Source organism: Phoca vitulina, unplaced genomic scaffold (assembly GCF_004348235.1).
Source record: "Phoca vitulina isolate PV1807 unplaced genomic scaffold, GSC_HSeal_1.0 scaffold6, whole genome shotgun sequence".
Classification (NCBI taxonomy): Eukaryota; Metazoa; Chordata; class Mammalia; order Carnivora; family Phocidae; genus Phoca; species Phoca vitulina.
Genome location: NW_022589709.1, coordinates 33,920,751 through 33,939,206, shown reverse-complemented (window position 1 = coordinate 33,939,206; position 18,456 = coordinate 33,920,751). Strand labels below are relative to the sequence as shown.

Below are 18,456 nucleotides of genomic sequence, written 5' to 3'. Positions count from 1 at the left end.
CAACCCTGTGCCTCTAGCCCTCGGTGGAGGCTACCTCCTGGACATTGCTCCTCTGCTTTATCAAATCATTTATCCAGGTTGACATGAAAAAATACTGCAAGAGAAAAAAAAAAAATTAAGGCTTGAGAGTTAACTAGGATCTAATCGTGGCAGCACTTGAATGTTGAGCCAAAGCACAGGTTGCAAACCCCGATGCACAGCAGGACGAAGCCTGAATACCAGAATATGAGGAAGGTCTGTCAGACAGTAAGAATCAAGCTTGTTATGTTTCCCTTGAGAATAACACTTGTGTGGGTGCATTGCCCTTTAACACACTAGGATCTAAATAACCAGGCCGAGCATGAGAGAGTCCCTGGGGCGCATAGGCTGCCAGTGGGCCCCCCATGGTGCCCACATGAGGACCAGCATCTCTGTGTAAACAGGAGGAAACCACGGTGAGGTTTGAAGCTGGGAGTGGCATGCTCAAGCAGTAGCGTAAAGGAGGAATCTGCTGCCTGGCGTCAGACCAGTAAACTGCCGGACCTGGCCGTGAGGAGCCAGGGAGACCTACCTGAAGGTCACTGTGAGGAGTACAGAGGACCTAGACTACTTTAATGACTGTGGGAATTTTTAAAAATTTGGATAGAAAGAGATCGAAAGTGCAGAATCAAAAGGACTTCGTAACAAACTGGAGAGGGGCAGAATCATGGTCCAGTCACAGATGATGGAGGAGGGCTTGAAGCAGGGCTGAGTCTTGTGCTTTTTGGACTAAAGCTCTTATCCTAAGCCCCATTCGTCTATACCATAACGAACCAGCCAGTGCTGTAATCAGTAAGTATGCCAAGTTCCGGGTCTTACAGGAACAGAAAGTGAAATCAAAAGTAAATTCCCCTTCATTCAAATCTGCAACAGCGTGGATTAAGGTAACACATCAACATTTCTCTTCAATTTTTCTTAAAACTCAGAACTTTTCAGTGAGAATAATTCTGGGAACTTAAGGTATAAAACTGCTATAGTGAGGAGATCTTGTCCTGTAAGGTGAGGCTCTGGGGAAAGGGGGTGAATCTGGCACTGCTGCCTCGGAATGTATGTGAAGTTAAGGTTGGGACTTGACTTAAGAACCCTTCTGCTTTACTGACTCTCCCTCTTCCGGAGATCTTTTAGCCTTTCCCAAACATTTGCTGCCCGTCTTGGATCCCAGGATTTGTTCACTGACATGCTATTGAATATAAAGGAAAGTCCCCTAGACTAAGAGTCAAGGGCTGTATTTTCATCCCAATTTTGCTTGAAACTTGCCATGTGATTTTGGGAAAATCACTTCCCCTCAGTTTCTTTATCAGGACACCAAAGACATACTAGCTGGCCTTTCAAGTCCTTACTAGATCTAAAGCTAAATTCTATATGAATATGAAGAAATAACAAGACATTTCTCTTCAGTCTTACCAGTAAAATACAGCGTTCTTGGAGTGTGTCTGCTACAAGTGGGGACAGAAATAATCCTTAATCTATGCCAGAAAATTCAAGTAATAATAATCACAATAATAATTTAATATTTAACATTATGTGCTTTGTATATGCTAATTGTGGTGCTATGCCAAATTCTTCGCATGAATTATTTCTCTTTTTTTAAAAGATTTTATTTATTTATTTGAGAGAGAGAGAGAGCACAGAGGCAGTGGGAGAAGCAGACTCCCCGCTGAGTGGAGAGCTCGATGCGGGGCTGGATCCAGAACCCTGAGATCATGACCTGAGCCAAAGGCAGACATTTAACTGACTGAGCCACCCAGGCGCCCCTCATTTAATCTTCTTAAATTGAGGATGGTATGATTCGTACACTGTTTTATAAGATGAGGAAACTTATGTCCAAAAAATAAGAAAATTTGCCCAAAGTCATATCGGTAAGTATGCTGGAACTAGTATTAGAATCCAAGCACTCTGATTCCCAAGCCTATCAGCTATCAAATAAGCAATTTTTCAAACATTTTCATTTTTCAAACATTCAGAAATTTAAGCAAATAGACCAATTGTGGTTTTGTGTGTCAGAGGTTCTTGGAACACTGAGGTTTAGTAGCCATAAATTTTTTTCAGATTTATTTATTTGAGAGAGAGAGAAGAGAGAAAGAGCGCCCAGGAGGAGGGGCAGAGGAAGAGGGAGAGAGAATCTCCAGCAGACTCCCCACTGAGTGTGGAGCTTGATGTGGGGCTCAATCTCAAAACCCCGAGATCATGACCTGAGCTGAAACCAAGAGTTAGACGCTCAACAGACTGAACCACCCAGGCGCCCCTAGCCATAATTTAATGCTTATCTGAAAAAGATAGGAAAAGTGTCATTATTTTTTTAATTAAAAAAATCTTCCCCAGCTTTACTGAGATATAATTGACATTATAACATTGTGTAAATTTAAAGTGTACAACACCTTGGGCGCCTGGGTGGCTTAGTCAGTTAAGCGTCTGCCTTTGGCTCAGGTCATGATCCCAGGGTCCTGTGATGGAGCTTTGCATTAGGCTCCACACTCAGCGGGGAGCCTGCTTCTCCCTCTCCCTCTGCTGCTCCTCCTGCTTGTGCTCTCTATGTCTCGGTCAAACAAATAAATAAATAAATAAATAAATAAAATCTTAAAAAAAAAAAGGTAAAGTGTACAACACCTTGATTTGATACATTTATATATTGCAAAATGACTACCTCCATAGCATTAGCTAACACCTCCATCCCATCTCATAATTACCACTTCTTTTTTGTGGTGAGAAAGTTACGAATCTACTCTTTTGCGAGGACATTGAGAATCTATTCAACATTCAAGTGCAAGATACAGTATTTTTATCTATAATCACCATGCTGTACATTAGATCCCTAGAACTTGTTAAATCTTCTAATTGGAAGTTTGTACCCATTTCCCCCACTGCACAACTCCTGGTAACCGCCACTCCACTGTGTTTCTCTGAGTTCAGCTTCTTTAGATTTCACACATACATGATATATAATATTTATTTGTCTTTCTCTGTCTGACTTATTTCACGTAGCATGATGTCCTCAAGTTCCATCCATGTTATTGCAAATGGCAGGGTTTCCTTCTATCTCATATCCAAATAACATCCCATTGCAGGTGTATATACCACATCACCTTTATTTGTTCATCCATTGATGGACCCTTAGGTTGTTTCCTTATCTTGGCTTTGAAATGTCTTATTTTACCATTCTTCTTCTTTTTCTTTTAACAATACCTGTTTGTCTGCAGTAATATTACAAATTGGAAAATTAAAGTAACTGTTGGGATAATTAATTCTAAAAAGCTTGCTAATGAAAAAAAAAGAAAGGAAACCATTCATGGGCTGAGTTGGAGCTGGGAGGAGGTAAGTAGAGGCAGGTGGCAGGGTGAGAGTCAGAGTTGAATCACCTAAACTAATAGTATTGTTTGTCCTCACTTTATATTTTGTAATTTTACCCTTCTAATAAGAAAAAAATCATCTTAGTTCTATTTAGAGGCAGTAAATTCAGTTTGATTTAATTGTATTTTCAAAGGTAGCCTAAGATGAAGAACACCAAAACAATTTTTTAAATATTCTCATTAAGAATATCATAAACTCAATTTTATTTCTATAGCTTTGGTATATTGGAAATATACCTTGGCCAGCATCCTTTCCACCAACAGCCATAGAATAAGGCCATTCAGATGATGTTATTCATTGAAAGAGGTGAAGTTCAATGCCGTTAATAATTAAACCTGGTATCCAAAGAATATAGTTTCTTTGTGACTCAAAACAAAATGGAAACCACCTGTGCAGCTTATTTTCAGGTGTCCAGGATACAGCCAGAATGATGTAGCCAAATGTTAAAAACATTTAACATGCAATGAATTTACATACCTGCCTGATGTTCATTGCATAGGAATGCAGAGGGAATTCTATACATGTAATTTTAAGGCAGAGTCCTTTCATTTGGCCTCTACAGGATTTTTTGTAATAACCAAATGATAGCTCAATTTCCACTTTATTGTGTGGTTATTTGGCTTGATTCTATGAAAGCAGGTTTTCTCTATTCACATATATACTTTTATTTTTTAAGGATTTATTTATTAATTGAATTCTTTTTCTACATGCTATGAATGTTTTTTTTTTCCTTCTAGATCAAATTCACTTATTGAAACATATCATTCAGATCCTGTGTGACGTAACTGGAGCTGGTACAGTGCTGTAGAGAATTATGAGACTTAGCCTGGGTATTAATCTGTCTTCTAGAGAATAGATTTAGTATCCATTCTTCTGCAATGGCTAATCCATGCAGAAAACTGCTATTTAATATTTACATGGGATTTTACTGCTCAACCATCATGCCCAAAATGTGCATTTGTTCTCAGTTTTCAATGTCATCTACTGATCCATTCAATAAGGACCCTGGGGCTTTCCCCATAGCCACCAATGGGGAACCATTTCCTTGGAACAACCTGAGGCTCCCCAGCATGATAATTCCCCTCCACTATGACCTTTTGGTCCATCCAAATCTCACCTCGTTGGACTTCGTTGGTTTTGAGAAGATTGAAGTCTTGGTCAGAGATGCCACTCAATTTATCATCTTGCACAGCAAAGACCTTGAAGTCATGAATGTCATCCTTCAATCAGAGGAAGATTTGAGATACAGGAAACCAGGAAAAAAGCTGAACGTTTTGAGTTATCCTGCTCATCAACAAATTGCACTGTTGGTTCCAGAGAAACTAATGGCTGATTTGAGATACTCTGTGGCTCTCAACTTCCAGGCCAAGTTAGCCAATGGTTTTGAAGGGTTTTATAAAAGCACATACAGAACTCGTGGTGGTAAAACAAGGTAAGACATCGCTCTAGCTGTTTAGTCTTTAGTGATACTTTCCTTATGGGTTACATCTCTTTGCCAGGAGCACATTTCAGCAGTCATTTATGAAAAGCTCAATAAACCATGGAAACTTAGAAGAAGAAGCTCTGCTATTTCTTAAGGAAATTTCAGTCAAGATGAGAACACAGAATGCAGAGGCATAAACAACTAGAGGGAGAATGACTAGGAGAAGAGAGCAGTATGTGACTGTGTTGAGACGGATATGTTGTTGTGCTAGGGGGAAGGATGGTCATGACACAGAAAGCTGAGATACAGAAGACTTCTCAAAGGAGGTGAGTCTTGATCTGAGACCAGAAGGAAACACAAGTAAGATTTGGGTTGAGAGAAAGGAAGTGAAAGTGTGTATACATTACCCAAGAAACAGCATGACTCAAATCCAGGAGGCAGGAAAAGGTCTGTTTGGAGAATTGAGAAATATGATCAGTTTAATGAGCTCCCATTTATTGAGCACTTGCTAAGTGCCAGGCACTGTTCTAGGCATTGAATGTACAGTGATAAAGTATGTGGGAAGAGACAACCAGGTCAAGAAAATAAATTAAATGGACAAGGTAAATGATAAATGCTATGAAGGAAATAAAATGAGGTGCTGTAATAGAAAGAAAGTGTAGCTGGGGATAGGAACTCATTGATCTAAGTGGTCAGGAGAGTCCTTGTTAAGGAGATGCATTTAAACTGAAAATAATATTATTTGAAAAAAGGAGAAAATCATGAGGACATCTTTGGGTAGAGTATCTCCAGACAAGGGAACAGCAAGTGCAAAGGTTCTGAGGTTGGGCTGACTGACTAGTATGGCTTAAGGACAGTGACAAAGGAGATAAGTAGAGTAGAAAAGGGTCAGATCAGGCAAAGACTTTGAGCCTCTTGTACGCAGTTTAGGCTTTTCCTCCAGTGCAGTGGGGATTCATCAGGAGGTTCTGATCTGATGTATGCTCCATAAAGCTCGAGTGTATGTTGTGAGTACATTACAGAGAGGGGGACACGGAGGACAGTAATCACTTAGGAGGTCATTGCAGTGGTGTGGGCAAGAAATGAGGGTGGCTTGGGCAGTGCTTATGGAGTGAAGTGATTGAACGTGGCATTTGTTTTGGAGGGTAAAACAGGCAGAATTTTCTGACAGTTATGTGAAATTAGAGAAAGAGAGGAATCAGTGATTCTTCATAGAGTGGATGCTTTGGTTGTCCAGGGCCAGGGTCCATCTGGGAGGGTTTCAGTGCTTTCCCACTTTTGATCTGTGACACTCAACTGTCAGTTAGAGAAACCCAGATACAATGGTTTAACCACATGAGGGGGCCATTATTTTCTCATGCAAGAAGAAGTCTAGAAACAGGACAGGCCACGTTTGCTACAGCACTCCTCAGTGCTATCCAGGACCCAGGCCGCTTCTATCTTTCTGCTCAGCACCCTTGGCATATGGCTTTCCTCCTAATACAAAATGATTTCTGTACCTCTAGGCATCAAGTTCACATTGTAGGCAGGAAGAAGGGGGAAGTGAAGGGAGAGAAAAAGGCAAAAAGAAACATTCCAGCTGAGGGTTTTATAAAGTTTTCCTACCCAATGAATTCAGTCAGGCCAGAATGAGTTGCAAGGGACTCTGAGAGGTGACTCTTTTATCTGGACACATTGTCTTCTTGAGTAAAATCAGGATTCCACTGGAATTGAAGAAGGGGAATGAGTAGGTGACTTAAGCAATGTCTGCTACATATCTCTTCTTTCCCACCTTAGGTGATCTCACTACCCTCTGAGGACTCATGTGCCCCCTGCCCCCAGGCCCCAGTGGTCTGTAGGAGAGCACTTCCCCAAGCCCATGTCTTTGCCCCTCCCTTTGGGACATTTCTCTCATTGCAGCCTCAATTCTTAAGGGTCTGTTCTCAGCCAGCACAGTACTAGATAGGGAATTTATTATCAACTTCTCACTAACAACATGTGACCAGTCATGGCTTATTTTCATTTTCTCAAGTGACAAAGACTCCACCACAAGGAAATACTTTTTAAGGATATAATTTTGGGAGATGATGTGGGAAACTGGAGAGGGAGATTTTTTCTTTGAGTAAAGCTGGAGGACTTTTCAACATGTCTCCCATAAGTAACTTCAGGCTATTTTTGACTCTTCTTGTGATTAATTAGCTCTCTTCATCCTCAGTTACATAGTAGATCTAACACATAGGATGATTTGCAGCACAGTGTCAATAGACTCATGGATCTCTTTCTCTCTTTCTCTTCCTCCCTCTCTCTCTCTCTCTCTCTCTCACACACACACACACACACCTTAACCTAAAATATAAAAATAATCCAGTCAACAATAGTTCTTTGAGAAGCAAGAAGTCACTACTTTACATGCAGAGCTAAAATTAATTGTGCAAGTAGCAGAAAAAAATACTAAATTTTTTGCTTTCCTACTGTAGACTTACTATAAACAAAATTTCACATTTGTGAAAAATTATTCCAGGTATGTGGAATTCCTTTATACTTTTAGTAGCTGCTACCAAATCCAAATAAAGCCTGAAGTTCCAAGCAAATCAAATCATTCCAATCCCCAGCCTCATTTTCCAATCTATATTATAAAAACAAAGTAAATTGACAAAATTAGCCTGGCAGTCCCTCCTGTTTTTTTTTTTCCCTCCTGGCCCTTCTCACCCTTTATCTGACTCTAGAGATTTTTTATTCTCCCCTCCTTCTCCAATAAAAGTCTGCACTCCAGGTTTGTTTCTTAATTGAAGCTTTAAGTCCAAAGAATAAATCTGTAATTATACAATTTCAGGCATTATCAAGGTGATGGGGTATAGAGATTTGTCAGAATGTCTATGTACCTATTATAGTCTCAGGACTGGAGCTACTTTGCTGGCAAGCAGAGACAGCTAGAAGTTCCTGGGAGTTAGGTCCCCCAGGGTGTACAAAATATGAAATCCTAGCTCCGGGGAAAACTTAAAGGTGTAATTTCCATTGCAGAGCTCCCCAGAGATCAGACTGAAGCTGGATCCAGCCTGGCTTTTTCTTCTATCCTATCCTGCTTCTTCACTCTTTCCCTACCTCCTTAACATCTCCTGGAGGCACGTTTTTAATAAAGCAGGGTCTGCTTTCTGAGAACACAACCTGAGACATCACTCACATTCACAAGTATTCAAATCTCCGACTGAAGCCCCCTCCTGAGAGATGGTACTTAACTACTAATATCCGAGTCAGTTTTGGCATCAAATTGACTGGGCATACCTATCTCATTTAGTAGCTAAGGAACCTGGTAAGGTTACTCAGATTTTCTGAGTCTCAATATCCTTGCCTGCTATGAGTATGAAAGAGGTCATAGAAGCAGAGTGCCCAGCACTGTGCATTATTCCTGATTGGCAGGTACTAAACAAAATTTTACCCTTGTTTTATTTAAAAAGACATCCTAGATTCACTAAGATTATAGTTTGAGAAGTTTGAGAAGTCAAATATATCACCTCCAGGTTTGACAAGCTGTGTTCTGAAGGTATAGTTCATTTCTTTTCTTGATTTCACTTGTAAAATTCTGGCCGGTGGTTTCTTCATTTCACAGAATAATTGCAGTAACAGATTTTGAGCCAACTGAAGCCCGGATGGCTTTCCCTTGCTTTGATGAACCATTGTTTAAAGCCAACTTTTCCATCAAGATAAGAAGAGAAAGCGGGCACATTGCACTCTCCAACATGCCAAAGGTACTGTCACTTGCAGAAACTCTGGGGGAATCATTCTCAAGTTGAGCCTTGGTCTTTGTTGTATTTTTTTTTTTTTTTTAACATTTCTTGTTTTCAAGATTTAAGCCATTAATTTGTTTTCTCCATCTACATATTATATAATAACCCCAATCCTTCTAGATTTTAACATCATTCTGGTTGGGGCATTGTTATACCAGAAGTTTAAAAAAAAACCAACGTGATTTATATTTGATTTGTATTCATATGGAAACAATGTTCTTTTTCATTCTGTGTTACTTGGCCAATGATGAAATTCAAAACCACCCAGAGCAGCACTTCTCAAACTTTAATGTTCAGATGAGTCATCTGAGGATCTTGTTAAAATTTAGATTCTGATTCGGCTTGGCACCGGTGAAGATCAAAGTTCCGCCTTTTTAACAAGCTCTTGGGTGATACCACTGCGGCTGGTCCAGACTCCACATGTGGAGTGGGAAGGATCTAGAGAACCCTGCTTGGGCTCCACCTTGGAAATTCTGCTCTAGTGGTCTCTGATGAAACTTAGAAATCCCCCCCCCTTTTTTTTAAGTTCCATGGGTAATTCTTAAAATTATCTATGAAAATTATCTATGGTAGTTATACACTTTTTTAACTGAAAGAGACATTTGAACCCTTTATTTGCACTCAAAATTCAGAGACTCTGAAAGATACCGCTGACTGCGGGCCTCATTTGATATTTCCTCACTAATGATGTGCTTGCCATTTGTGATGTTGGACAAAATATAAAATATTTCCCAATTGCCACTTGGAAAGTGAGACAAAAATAGAGGCTCTTCTGATCGTGCTTCAGCAAAATGAGCAGCCCAGAAAGCAGCTGGGCCATCATAAGCCAGCAAGGGACCCTACCCCATTTTTCTCTCTGCCTTCCACAGTGACCAGCCTCTGTGGCTGAAGGAGAGAAATGAGTCGATAACACGAAACACTGAATTTCCCTAGATTTCTGTTTCATGCTGGTAAAGGTATTTGCTCTGATATATTGGCAGAGCAGATCAGCGGGAAAAGTGACAATACTCCACGTGACACATACCCTAGTTTTTCCTTAATCACCCAGACAGCAATTCAATTAGCCTACTCATTTCCGGGTAAAAATGATCCTCTACTTGAACTCCAAGTCTGCTTTCTAACTGTATGTTCATTTAAGGGCAGTTCAGTCTCTTTCCCAGCAGCTTTATATTAATGTCATTTTTCATATGAATAATCATGGAGGGTAAAATAAAGATATAATTATTTTAAAGCCTTTTCATTAAAATGTGATACAAACATAATTGTGGTTTCATTATATTAGAATTTAAATTTTTTTAAAGATTTTTATTTATTTATTTGACAGAGAGAGAGACAGCAAGAGAAGGAACACAAGCAGGGGGAGTGGGAGAGGGAGAAGCAGGCTCCCTGCTGAGCAGGGAGCCCAATGCAGGGCTCGATCCCAGGACCCTGGGATCATGACCTGAGCTGAAGGCAGACGCTTAACCAACTGAGCCACCCAGTTACCCCAGAATTTAATTTTTTTTATCTTTAGAAATCTCCAGCAACTTCTCATATTTAAGACAAATTAGTGCATATTTAAAAAATATTTTATACAATCCTTGAATGACTTGTCCAGTTCTCTGGATCATACCTTTCCAGCAAATACTGGCTCCACTGTCTGCTTCTCACTGACATGCCCAATCCAGGATTTTGTGGTTGACCAAAAAAGGACAATTGAAGTCACGCTACAATCTTACTCTCTGGACAATCGCTGCAACAATTAAGCTGGGCTATGGATTGGTGAGAAGCAACACATACTAAGTTCTCAATCTGCTCAGTTAGTACAGGATTTAAGGGAAGTGAGGTAGACAGACAAGTACTAGGGAAGGCAGCATATCTTTGGGACATTTCTTTGTCCCCTTCATTCCTTAAAGGAACACACACCTGCTGGCAATACTTGCTATGTAAGGAAAGTCTGGCCAATATTGAGAAACAGCTAAATCCTTGTCTAGCAACAAGTGTTCTGTACTTGGAGATTACATCATCATCCTGGAAGACCATACACTAACACCCCATGCACTTCCATTTAAGGCAATGTTAATCTACATGGTTCGCTCCAGGTTCCAGAATAAAACTCAGCCTCCGTGTGCTACATCTTCATGGGGGGGGGGGAGCGGAGCAGCGGGGGAGAGAAATCAGAGGGAACCCCAACCGTCTCCTAACCACTCCTGCCACCGGTGTCTAGTGTCAGAGACTCTCGTCCCCCCAGTGTCCCACAGCCTTCCTCCTCCTCCCCTCTCTCCTCTAACACTTGACTGTTTTTTTACTGAGTTTGGTCATAAGACTACAGTCATAATGCCCTCTCCCCGGCCTCTCCCATAATCCTTGCCTCTGGTAGAAGTATGTGCTCATAGAATTCTGGTTGAATCAGATCCCTAAAAAAAAGAGATTGTTGTTCTACAGAGTTAACTTGTAGGATATATATATGTAAGGCACAGTCCTATATATACTGCTACCTTTCTCAAAGTATTGGTCAGTGTCTTCTGCTTTATTAAAACTTAGGACCTCATTTTTTTATAGAATTCTCTAGAATCAAATACTGTAGAATTAAATAGCACAAACATTTGTCATTTAAGTAGGCTAGACAGTTTCTGGTAATACTTCAAGCTATTTTCTCTTGCCAAAGCAAACTGCAATCTTATCCAAATAGGTAAAACATGCTTGACAATCCCTGGTTAGTGCTGTTGCAAGCCTGATGCCTTGAAAGGGATGTTGGGAGGGGAAAGCTAGTCTAAAGAGTTGTTACCAATTTGATGAAAGTGGTATTTTCAGATTACTGGATCTGTATCCATTCAGTATTTTGGGGCATTGTACCATGGTGGAAACCATCTCTGGGACAAGCTATCCTGAGCAAATAAAGATAGAATTTGGTAATTACTCAGTGAATTTGATAGATGTGGCTGACCAGTCTGTAGGCTTAAAACTTCTTACTTCTTCCGTAGATAGGCAGAAGCTTAAATTACTAATGACCTCCTTGGCCTGCCTGCTTTCATTGCTGAATCAATGAAGCAAAGATAAAATAAGACTATGACTCAAGCTGTCACACAGCGAGTGAAAGAATGAGCAATGTCTTTGGAGTCACACGGTCACATCCACATCTTGGTCTTCCTGTGGAACTAGCCACGTGATCTTGGGCAGTTCAGTTAACATTTCTGAGACTCTGTTTCCTCACCTGTGAAATAACACCTACCTCACACATAAATAAAAAGAGGACTAAAAGATAATGAAAATTATCTCACACAGTTTTGCATCCCATTTCCTTCTGCAACAGAGATCTATTATATAACAAACAAAGGGAAAGGAGACATTCTTTGATATTTTTGCTTACAAGTGCAGAACTTGAATTTATGCCAGTGTTGGAGATTACTGCATTTCAAGAAAGTAGAAATATCTAAAATATTTTCATGCTTTCAAGCAACAAAATAAGATTTGGCATCATTTTGGGATCTCACAGGTGGTACACGATGTCTTAGAGGAAGTCTAGGGGTAAAAGAAAAAAAGGGAGGAGAGGTCACAGAATATTATGACAGGCCATCGATCTCCTCTAATGTCATCAAGTGGCCTTCAAAGTGTCAGGACCTTCACCAACTTAAATCATAGGCATTGTTGTAAAATATTCCAATTTTCAAATACTATTTTTTTCCCTTCCTGTAGGTTAAGACAATTGAACTTGAAGGAGGCCTCTTAGAAGATCATTTTGAAACTACGGTAAAAATGAGTACATACCTTGTAGCTTACATAGTTTGTGATTTCAACTCTGTGAGTGGTACCACCTCCTCAGGAGTCAAGGTAAGACTGGGTTCTAATTTTATACACTGTCCTGAGAGCAACAAGCTTTTATTTTCTTACACTTCTTTTTTCTTGTTATCAAAGTATCATGCTTATTTCACAAAATAGGCAAAAAATAAAATAAATTACTCATAAATCCCACCATCAAGATATAATTACTGATAATATTAGTGTAAGTTTTCAAGTATTTTCTGTATGTATGTCAGTATATGAGAGTGTATACAATAACTGTGTATACCTTTTACAAAATAATCTTTAAGATTATTTAACTCTATTTTCACCATAATATGCCATAAGAACTGAATGCCATTGAATTTTTCTATAATATTTTTATAACATATTTTATGGAACGTTCTATAATATTATGTTAATAATTGCTTAGTGTTATACTGCATGGAAGTACCAAAAAAAATTTTAATCAGCATCTTATTTTAGGACATTCACATTGTTTCCAATTGTTTTCTATAACTTTTTTCCCTCAATGAGAGGTACTTCATACTTTTTAGAGTCTTCATTATTTGAAAAAATTTACAATACCCAATGGGTAGCTTACAGAGTTTTGCAAATATCAGTAGAGACATCATCATCATCTCCTTACCCTGAAGAACCAAATATAGACATACAAACATTCAAAGAACCCTAAAATAATGCTCATGAAAAACAGCTATAAAATGGCTATTTCAATTTGTATACATATTATACTTACAGATATGTAGATATATGTTATGAGCAATGCATCTAGATACATAACACAGCAGCTGTGCACCCAGAGTCTGCACAGATAACAGACATATGAATGGCCTGATGGTACTTAACTTCAGGAGGGCATATTCCAGTCAGCTTCCTGGGTTTCACATCCCAGCTCTGACTTGGAGCAAGTTACTTAATTTCCATGTGTTTCCATCTTTTCATAAGGTTGTTGAGAGGATTCAATTAGATTTCACATGTACATATTTAGCACTGTGCCTGATAAGCCATCAAAAAATGGTGACTATTAATATATGCTTCCTATAAAAGTTCTGAGGAACTTCAGGTAATTCAGAGCATGAAAGCAGATCATAAAATGAAAGTAGCACCATACTTGAAACCCAATAAAAGTGGAATGTAATTTTATTTTTTTCCATTCAGTGTTATATACTTGTGGGAGAGTAAAGGACCATATTTGGGGATTTTTGAGTTTAAAGTCAACTAGACGAGAAGGTAGATCCAATAAATTTTGAAGGCTTTCCAACTCATACACCTATGTTTTATCTGACTTGTGCTGGTGAACACAATTCTGGAAGACTGGCCCTCAAGTGCTAGAATGCATAATAGTGATGAGCTCAAGTGGGCTCTCATGATATAGTGGATTCAGATAGCTTGAAATTTACAGATTAGCACCTAGGGAATGGGTTATAACAAGAGACACAGGGTTGTTTATAATTTTTAAGACTGATTTTTGTTTAATACTTTATGGAACATCTTATCCCCATCAAAAACATGCTTAATTGTATTACAGTAATTTCTTGAAAAATGTAGTCTACCTTTCTTTGAGTGAGGGTTGTTAGGAATGGAATTGTGCCAAGGATTTGTGACATTCAAAGACCACTTCTTCTGATCAACATTTCCAGGTGTCCGTCTATGCATCCCCAGATAAATGGAGTCAAACACATTATGCTTTGGAAGCATCATTAAAGCTACTTGATTTTTATGAAAATTACTTTGATATCAACTATCCACTCCCCAAGCTGGGTAGGTTCAAATTCCATGTCATTGTATTTATTTTTGCTTATAGACCTTGCTTTGATTTTTTTTTTTTTGGTCTTTATATGTGATTTAAATGAGTACTGAAGAGGTTCAGTTAGCCCAAGAAGCAATAATTTGTACCTCAGAGATGGTTCTTGAGTGTAGAAAAGAAAGTATTTATGAGAAGTCTGAGTAGTGTGGATCATTTTATTCTTTTATCAGGTTCACATTAAAATAGCTGCATCGCATGTTAGATTTAATTGGATGAATTTTCCAGAGCATACAACTTGTTTCTATGCCATATTTATACAAGACCAGCAATCTTTTATAAAATTTGCCGAAGATTTATGTAAATGGCTGAAAATTGTCCCTCTGTTTATAGTGCATTTGAAGTTGGAAGATAAGAATGTGGCACAGATTTAAAAATAAAAGAAGACTTGGAGGAAATAGATGATTTGAATGTGGTAGTAGTAGATCTTTACATAGGAAGATACACACAGTCTATCTTGGTTTTAATTTTCTATCTTAAAAAATAAAAGTTATGATTTTAATAATGTTGCAGAACACATTAAACCATGACTTCAGTTTCATAACATACGTAGATTGGTTTTTAGAATTTCTGACAGTGACAAACTTTTTTTTCCCTTGGGGACATTAAAACATACTCCCTATCATGTCTTTGCTCCTCTTTACCCCCAAAATCTGTGCCATTTTTCCTTAGAGGAGGTATAAGAGACCATCAAAAGACTTATCCAGGGGCTTATTCTTATAGTTCCTAAGTCTCAGTGCTTTATTATAGTGCAGATTCTATATGCTTTTTAGTACAGATATGCTAAATTTACCATAATCCATTGTCCTCTATGTCAAAAGTCAAGGAAATATCTAATAACCATCAACAATCTTACGTTGCTCTTGAACAATGCAACCTTGAAGATCATATGAAATGTATTTTTTTTTAAGATTTTATTTATTTGAGAGAGAGAGAGAGCATGTGCGGGCACAAACAGGGAGAGGCAGGGAGGGAGAGAGGAAGGGGGCAGCAGACTCCCTGCTGAGCAGGGAGCGGACATGACACGGGGTTCAATCCCAGGACCCTGGGATCATGACCTGAGCCGAAGGCAGACGCTTAACTGACTGAGCCACCCAGGTGCCCCTATGAAATGTATTTTAAAAAACTGAAAAGAAGGGTGCAGTTTAAGAAAAATTAAACCAGATATAAGTATCTCTAATGACTATGGGAAATTATCCAACTAATATAAAATCATCATTGCAATTTACAAAAGGAATTATTCCCACATTTGAAGTACTAATGAATACTAATCTTTATTAGTGCTAATTTACTTTCGATTGTCTTATTAAGTATTTGTTTTTATCCACTAGAATTAACCAGTATTAATTCCAGACAATGTAATCGTAAGCCAAGTGACTTGGTTCATTTCAACTTAAAAAAATTACCTTTCTTTTTAATCAAACAGTACTTTTTCCAAAATGGCCTAGCAGAGTAAAAAGTAAAAATTCCAAGATTAAATATTAGCCAGGAATTTTCTAACTTGCATGACATCAATGGCAAACGGTATACATACACACACACACAGATATACTCCAAATTAATATACAGTATACCTGAGTTGCTTAAAGATAATTAAATTTCACTTTTTTTCCCTCAAGACTTTGTTAAGAGGTAGAGAAAATATCAATGTTGAAAAGGAAATTGAGGTCAGAAATAATTGATGCCCACAGCTTTTTTCCTCCACTGCCTTAGAAAGGACACTTGCTCATAATAGAGGCCATACGTTCTTTAAATATTAATTGAAACATTGACAATAGAGATTGCTCCTAAAAGATGTTTTCCTGAAATTAAAATCCTATATTGTTCTCTTTTTTATAGAAATGAGTTCATTATATGTTTTGATGAATCTCAAACATACTAGAAGTTATTTGATACTTTTCAATGTTTTTGAGTAGTATTAATATAAAATACAATATGAGTGTTTTTAAAGAAATCATTTTCTTAGCACTAATGCACCCAAGGTATTTGTTGAGTTTAGCACACTTAGAAACAAATGGTTAAATATCAGCAGGTTACTTCAGCTACAACCAAAAGTGTATCGATAGAATTAGTGCTGCTTAATAATGGGTGCTGATTATTTTCAGTGCAACTACAAGACCCCACGTCAATGTTACAATAGTCTTGACCTTTTCAGAAAGTCTGCTTATACATGAAAGGATCACAATGTATTTGGGGGGAAGCAAATCCCGTTTCTGGTGCACAAGCCATAATGATCAAATATGGTTGTTCTTATTTCTTAGATCTAATTGCCATTCCTGACTTTGGGTCTGGAGCCATGGAAAATTGGGGCCTCATCACATATGAAGAGACATCACTGCTCTTTGATACTAAGACTTCTTCTGCTTCTGATCAACTATGGGTCACCAAAGTCATAGCCCATGAACTAGCACACCAGGTACCTGACACTCATGACATTCTCTTAGTATCAATCCAAAAAGGCATTGTACAGGTCACCAGTGGGCTTCCTGAAACAACATAAAATTATATCCTCTTACCCTTAGGGGGGACCTTGGAGACTATCAAACCAAGCACAGTATGTCAAGTAGCAGAGATCTCAATCTCTAGATCACAATCTCTAGACAGGAGTTTTATCACAAGAGAAGTGGCCACTGTATCCTCTAAAACTCTTCAAGGCAAAGCCTTCTGATGTATTTTAGTAAGAAAGGTATGGATTACGCAGATAGATAGGGCACAGAATTGGAAACCATACAAGGAGAGATTTCTATTAAAAAATATTTCTCCGTATACTCCCTAGTCTAGGGCATAATCAATCTCCCTTCAGTTGGAACATGTCATTATATGGCCATAGCGAGTACTTCAAGTCCAAGTACTCATGGGCTGCTGACCCTAGACACATTACCTAACTCTCTAAACTTCAATGTCTTCATCTATAAAATTAAATTAATAATAGTTCCTCCTTCTTGAAACTGCTGTGAAGAATTACAGATAAGTGTCTGTGCCTGTCACACTCAATAAGTGTGAGTTATTAGTGATGGCAGCAATGATCTCTGCTACTGCTATCATTTCCTGCAGGCTAAGATTTCCAAGGCCTATCTATCACACTGTATTAGATGCAAATATGGTACTGTAAAACTAACTCTGTAGATATCATAGACTATTTCCACTCTATTTCATTTCTGAAAATCCCTAGTAACACAGTGAATTATTAAGGGCCCCAGAAATTCTCTTTCACCACATAGACAAATATCATTTTATTGTATTTACTAGATAGAAGCTAGTAATATGTTATTTTTCATTTTTAACTTTATCCTTTATCATTATTATAATATTAAGTTGGGTTTTATTTAAGCAGTGAGCTAAGTGCCCAATTGCACAGGAACCATGCTCAGCACTGTACTCGAAGAACATATGTGTGGCTTCCTCTGGTTTAGAATCTCCCCACTGGCTCATTTCAGGGCTTTTGATCATTAGTCACTGGTAGCTCTAAAGCACTTGACTGAATCTGGGGATTTCTAATCTTTCTACTGAATGTTTATAGGGAAATTGTTGGAGAACTCTACCTCTGAGACTCCTCTGGCCCTTCCTTTTATAGCTTCTCTTTCATGGAGATGCAGAGTCTGGGGCTGAAGCAGCCGGCAGAAGTGGAATTTTTGTCTTGACTATTTTGTCTCCCCCATTGATCTCAATATGACCATTTACTCCAACAAAGACTCCCAATGCCAACTGAGTGGGTCAGGAGTCCATAGCATGCCATACCAGGTACCCAAGATGAAGCCCTTCTCCACCTCCCCAGCCTCATCTCTTACCCACACCGTAAGCTTTAGCTATCCTAGACTGTCTGCCATTTCTGAATGTGCCAGGCTGTGTTGCTCCTCTGTGCTTTTGCTCCTGCTACTTAATCTGCCTAGAGCACACACTATTCCCAACATACCTGAGGGCCCTTTGCAAGACTCAAGAAACTAATCCTTTCCTAACTAACTTATGCACTTTCCCAGAAGAACTTATTTTTAACTCCTGGAATCCTCTCTATCCTTCGTGCAGGCATTGATCATAGCACCATAATGTTTTATTACATTTATCTATCAGTTGACCTCCATCATTTGTATTGGGGCAGAGGCTGTATTATATATATCTTTATATTTCTAACATATGGCATGTTGCCAGGAATGTAGTAGGTTCTCAATAGATATTTATTGAATGAATGAATAAACCACTCTTACTAACTGGTGAAGTTACCAAAATTAGCTCAACTTGTATTTTTCGTATTCATCACTTCTCAAAATAAGGAAACACCTCCCATCCTTTTTCACAGATGCCCTCAGGAAGATTGGTGCCCG

General features: G+C 38.6%; 1 protein-coding gene across 2 annotated transcripts in view; it reads left to right on the top strand.

The window, feature by feature from the left end:
• Window positions 1–791: 791 nt before the first annotated feature.
• ERAP2 (endoplasmic reticulum aminopeptidase 2) overlaps window positions 792–18,456 on the top strand; it is a 42,652-nt gene continuing 24,987 nt past the window's right edge. Inside the window, exons 1-6 of one of the 2 annotated variants that reach the window (XM_032403945.1) lie at window positions 792–902; window positions 4,104–4,798; window positions 8,376–8,514; window positions 12,229–12,363; window positions 13,974–14,094; window positions 16,399–16,553. In XM_032403945.1, the coding sequence (XP_032259836.1) occupies window positions 4,245–4,798; window positions 8,376–8,514; window positions 12,229–12,363; window positions 13,974–14,094; window positions 16,399–16,553 (1,104 nt within the window). In that variant the 5' untranslated portion in view covers window positions 792–902; window positions 4,104–4,244. Of the gene's footprint in view, window positions 903–1,849; window positions 1,878–4,103; window positions 4,799–8,375; window positions 8,515–12,228; window positions 12,364–13,973; window positions 14,095–16,398; window positions 16,554–18,456 lie in introns of those variants that run through there. The other variant, XM_032403946.1, reaches the window with a different exon arrangement.